This window comes from Triticum urartu, chromosome 6A (genome assembly GCF_056163025.1).
Source record: "Triticum urartu cultivar PI428250 chromosome 6A, HENAU_Tu73, whole genome shotgun sequence".
Classification (NCBI taxonomy): Eukaryota; Viridiplantae; Streptophyta; class Magnoliopsida; order Poales; family Poaceae; genus Triticum; species Triticum urartu.
Window position 1 is genome coordinate 486,455,775 of NC_141878.1, and position 4,553 is coordinate 486,460,327.

The 4,553-nt window shown below is 51.0% G+C and overlaps 1 protein-coding gene across 1 annotated transcript; it reads left to right on the forward strand.

Moving 5' to 3' along the window:
- Window positions 1-369: 369 nt before the first annotated feature.
- Window positions 370-3,703, forward strand: LOC125514280 (tubby-like F-box protein 5). The gene is made up of 4 exons (XM_048679591.2): window positions 370-1,480; window positions 1,557-1,644; window positions 2,526-2,658; window positions 2,739-3,703. Exons 1-4 carry the CDS (start codon window positions 1,088-1,090, stop codon window positions 3,412-3,414), a joined length of 1,290 nt encoding a protein of 429 aa, XP_048535548.2. The 5' UTR covers window positions 370-1,087; the 3' UTR covers window positions 3,415-3,703.
- The last annotated feature ends 850 nt before the right edge of the window (window positions 3,704-4,553 follow it).

Here is a 4,553-nt window from a genome sequence, read left to right on the forward strand (position 1 = left end):
AAAAAAACCTTGACACTATCATTTTGACAATTTGGCAGATTGGATCTCTGATCCCCCTAAACCCCCATGACACCTTTTCATTCCATCAACCGTCCATTGCATCCCAGAGGGAAAGTCTTCCTCCCAACACAAAGTGCCTTTTAGGGTCTCTTCACCATGTAACTTGCCCTGCAACCACCTCACCTCACCTCACCGGAGCAGCAGCCCAACCTCACCCCAAGACCAGAGCGTGAGTCCCACAGCGGCGCACACTCCGTGCCGATGCATAGGATTCCCGTTGGGCAGCTGTGGGTTTTGGGGAGCCGCGACGAGTACCAGTACCTGCACACCTTGAAAGGTGAAAACTCAACGAGAGGAAAAAAGAGCGCCCCACAAAGGCCGTCCCCACCCGCTTAAAAAACCCCGTCCCCGTTCATTTTTTTATTTCTCCAAGGCCCCTTTTGTTATCCTCTCCCTAATACAAGCCCACGCCCGAACACACGGGATTCACAGGAGCTGCAGCGGAGAGACAGAGAGAGAAGAGCGAGAGAGGGAGGGAGCGGAGGGAGAAGCTCTCTGTGGAGAAACCCAGAGCTTAGAGGAGGAAGGCGAGCGAGGGGGGGCTCCGTAATCTGGAGCTCTTGCGGGGGGAGGAAGGAGCTGGGGATCCAACGGAGGCGGAAATGAGGGAAACGGATCCGTCCTTGAGCCGATTTTCTTGATTCTCTGAGCCGCGAAAGCGGGGAAGCTCTGGATCTCGAGGCCGCCCGAGCGTGAATCCTCGGTTTCTCCGGCGCCTCGTTGCCGCATTGCCTCCTCCCCAGATCCGGGCCGCCGGGCGAGGAAACGCCGGATCCTCGCCCTCGCCGTCTCCTCAAATTCCAGCTTCTTTGGGTCTCTCCGGAGCCGCGTGCTTCAGATCTTTCTCAAAAAAAAAAAATGCCCATTTGTTTAGCTGGGGTGGATGCGTGAGTGGCGGCGACTACTTTATGAGCTGTCTCCTGCCATTTTTGGAGTAGATTCGCCCGCAATGGCGGATCTTGCCATGGCGCAGTAAGGGGGCCGGCCTCTTTCCGCGAGAGCGACAGCAGCTGCCCCGTAAGTCGCAATGTCTTTGAAGAGCATCGTGCGGGAGCTCAAGGAGATGAGGGACGGCATCGGGAGCATGTCCAGGCGCGGCGGCGTCACCGACGGGCGCGCCGGCCACGGCCACGGCCGCGGGGGGTCGCGGCATTCTTGGCCCAGCCTGTGGCCGGAGCCCCAGCCGCAGCCGCCGCGGCCGGGCCAGGAGCCGCAGCAGCAGGGGCAGTGGGCGAACCTGCCGCCGGAGCTGCTCATCGACGTGATACAGAGGGTGGAGGCCAGCGAGGTGGCCTGGCCGGCGCGGCGCCACGTCGTTGCCTGCGCCGCCGTCTGCCGGTCGTGGCGCGAGGTCACCAAGGATGTGGTGAAGACCCTCGAGGAGTGCAGCAGGATCACCTTCCCCATCTCCCTAAAGCAGGTATCTCCCGTCTCCCCATGATCTGTTTGCTCATCATGGTGTGAGTTTGGATGCTTGACTCGGTGATTTGTCGCAGCCGGGGCCTCGTGATTCTCCGGTGCAGTGCTTTGTGAGGAGGGACAGGGCGACGTCCACCTATCTCCTCTACTTGGGGCTCAGCCCATGTAAGTCGATCTTGCCTGATTGCTTGAACACATGGTTTCGAATTCCTTCTTTGTTCTGTTACCATTGCATCAAGATGTATAATGTATTGCTTCATACTTTTCCTTGTGAGTTAGTATGACTGGCCCATGCAAGGCGAGTCGATGCACGATTTATTCTATTTAGTGGAATCTGTATCCGCTAATGCCTTAATGGGATGGCACCGAAGATAAATGGTTCAGTTTGTATCATAGAGTTTGTACTACATTCCTTTAAGAAGAATCGGCAGAATAATAAACAACAATTAATCTAAGGGTTTTCCCACTACTGCAAAAGCTTTATTCATTGCTAGTCCTGAACTCCAAATTGAGAAGGAAGCTAACTGTTACTGGTTAACATCATTTCGAACACTGTAATCAGTTAAGTGAGGGTATACCATAGTAAAACTCCCTTCTTGCTGCATCAAATTGGACCTGGGTTACTCATTCTTAGCAAGTGTAGCAGGAGAAGAAGCTGAACTCAACCGTTGATGCGGTGCATTAATTTTTACCAGAATAAGCTAGGCATCGTGTGCAGTCCACAGCAAACCTTTTTTAGGTCCTGGGCTACTCATTCTTAGCAAGTGTAGTGTAGCAGGAGCAGAAGCTGAACTCAACCGTTGATGCGGTGCATTAATTTTTACCAGAATAAGCTAGATATCTTGTGCAGTCCACAGCAAACCCTTTTTAGGGTCAGTCCACGTCAAGCTTGGTAGGCAGTGGAGCAGGGTGCATCCAGAAAGATAACCTGCACCACGTCCTATTTAAGATTAGTTCATTTACAGAGATTTAGTCAGACACACAAATCTACCAAAGTTCAAATATGCCCAACAATGTCACTGACTAGTGTTGTGTATGCAATGCAGCTCTGCATGGGGAAAATGACAAGCTTTTGCTTGCGGCCCGCAAGATCAGACGTGCAGCCAGAACTTCTTTTGTGATATCACTCATGTCTGGTGATTTTTCTCATTCCAGCAGCACCTATGTTGGCAAACTGAAGTAAGCTTACTATTTTGTTGGCTAAGTAATATGATTACTTTACTGTGCCATTTTAATCATACTATATTCTCCTGAATCAGACCAAACTTCCTTGGCACAAAGTTCACAATATTTGATAGCCAACCTCCTTGTGATGCTGCGGTGTTGCCTAACAACAAGCCAAGCAAAAGGCACTCGAAGCAAGTATCACCAAGACTGCCACTAGGCAATTACAATGTTGCGACCGTCTCATATGAGCTCACTGTCCTGCGCAATCGAGGACCAAGGAGAATGCAGTGCACCATGCACTCGATACCAGCCGTGTGCATTCAGGAAGGTGGCAAGGCCCCGACCCCTACTGGCATGGTCCACTCACTCGACGAACAAGTGTCTACCTTATCAACTAGTGGCAAAGGAAAGGTACCAAACATCGAATTCTCGTCAACAAGCCTCAGCGCTGATTTATCCGGACCGATCTCCACCAGCGAAGCGCCTCTGCTTCTGAAGAATAAAGCTCCCCGCTGGCACGAGCAGCTGCAGTGCTGGTGCCTCAACTTCCGAGGGCGTGTCACCGTAGCATCGGTCAAGAACTTCCAGCTCGTTGCCTCGGTTGACCCCTCCCTGGTCGTCCCAGCGGCGGAGCAGGAAAAGGTGATCCTCCAGTTTGGGAAGATCGGGAAAGACATATTCACAATGGATTATAGATACCCGCTGTCGGCGTTCCAGGCCTTTGCGATCTGCCTGACTAGCTTCGACACGAAACCGGCCTGCGAATAGGCGTTAATCGGGCCAGCGGAGACGTGTTGCCTGCCCCCTTGGATGCTGTAAATTCTGATATCTTTTGCTTCGACTCTCGGGACGAATGCCCCTGGGGAGATGGTAGGTGGTAGATTGATGGTAGCTTTGCCGGATGAAGATGGGGGCAATGATATCCCCGTATCTTGGCAGACCCCCCAGGATGATTTGGGCCAACTGTTGTAAGCGACTGGTATGTATTATTGTTGTTGTTGTTGGAATGTTTAGCAGTGACATATCACTGCCTTTATGGACATTGTTGTTCATCTTCGCCTGCTCTCCCCAGAAATTCTTGAGTGTTTTTTCTCCTGCTAGCTACTGCGATTGGCGGCTGTCAGCATTCTCATGCCACCACGTTTTCTAGGATCTGTGTCGAACTTGGGAGGGTTTGTGCTGAATCGGTCTGAGATCTTACTGCAAAACGTTGTAGTCAGAAACGTGTGAAGACCTGAAAATCGATGCGTTCTTCAAGGGCAAAATATATTGTTTGAAATGCTACAAGTGTAAACTGATTACAGATTTAAAAGGACGTAACTTTTGATAAATACATTTTCGGTCAGAGGAAGTAGTGCCCATAATCTCAGCCTCCAATCATTTCTTTTTCTGTGGCATGTGTCCCACGCGTAGTTTGATTATAGTTCCCAGAAATTCCCTTTTTTTCAGGGTAAGTCCCCAGATATTCCGACTAGAGTAGATTATCTTGCATATCTGCTTCCCTGGACCTTGCATATCTTGATGATCTACGCTGCCTGAGGGCCAGAGAAGAATGTTTTTCTTTGAAGGCACCTTGAAGAGTGAGAAAGTGATAATAACAGTAGAAGCATCCAAGAGTTCATTTAACCATTATACGTATATGCCAGCAGATAAACCTCGAACCAGATTGCTTTTCTTGGGTAATCGTGGGTTCCCTCGCCCGCGGAGAAGCACCGCAGCAGGCTTGGGCAGGAAGCATTTCCAACTCCGTCATTGTCCATGTCATATACACACCGCCTTCGTCCTCGCTTGCGTTGCGTGGCGTGGTGATCCCCGCCGAATCTTCTTGGCCTTCTAGAAGGTGCGGGCGTCCTCTGAAAAAGAAAAAGAAAGAGGAAAATGTGTGAGCACTGGGAGATTGAAACCCG

Excerpts from the sequence above, each read along its gene's own strand:
- LOC125514280 (XM_048679591.2), top strand. The coding sequence starts at position 1,088 with ATGTCTTTGAAGAGCATCGTGCGGGAGCTCAAGGAGATGAGGGACGGC. Across the intron at positions 1,481-1,556 it reads TCCCCATCTCCCTAAAGCAG|CCGGGGCCTCGTGATTCTCC; the intron begins GTATCTCCCGTC and ends GATTTGTCGCAG. Across the intron at positions 2,659-2,738 it reads ACCTATGTTGGCAAACTGAA|ACCAAACTTCCTTGGCACAA; the intron begins GTAAGCTTACTA and ends CTCCTGAATCAG.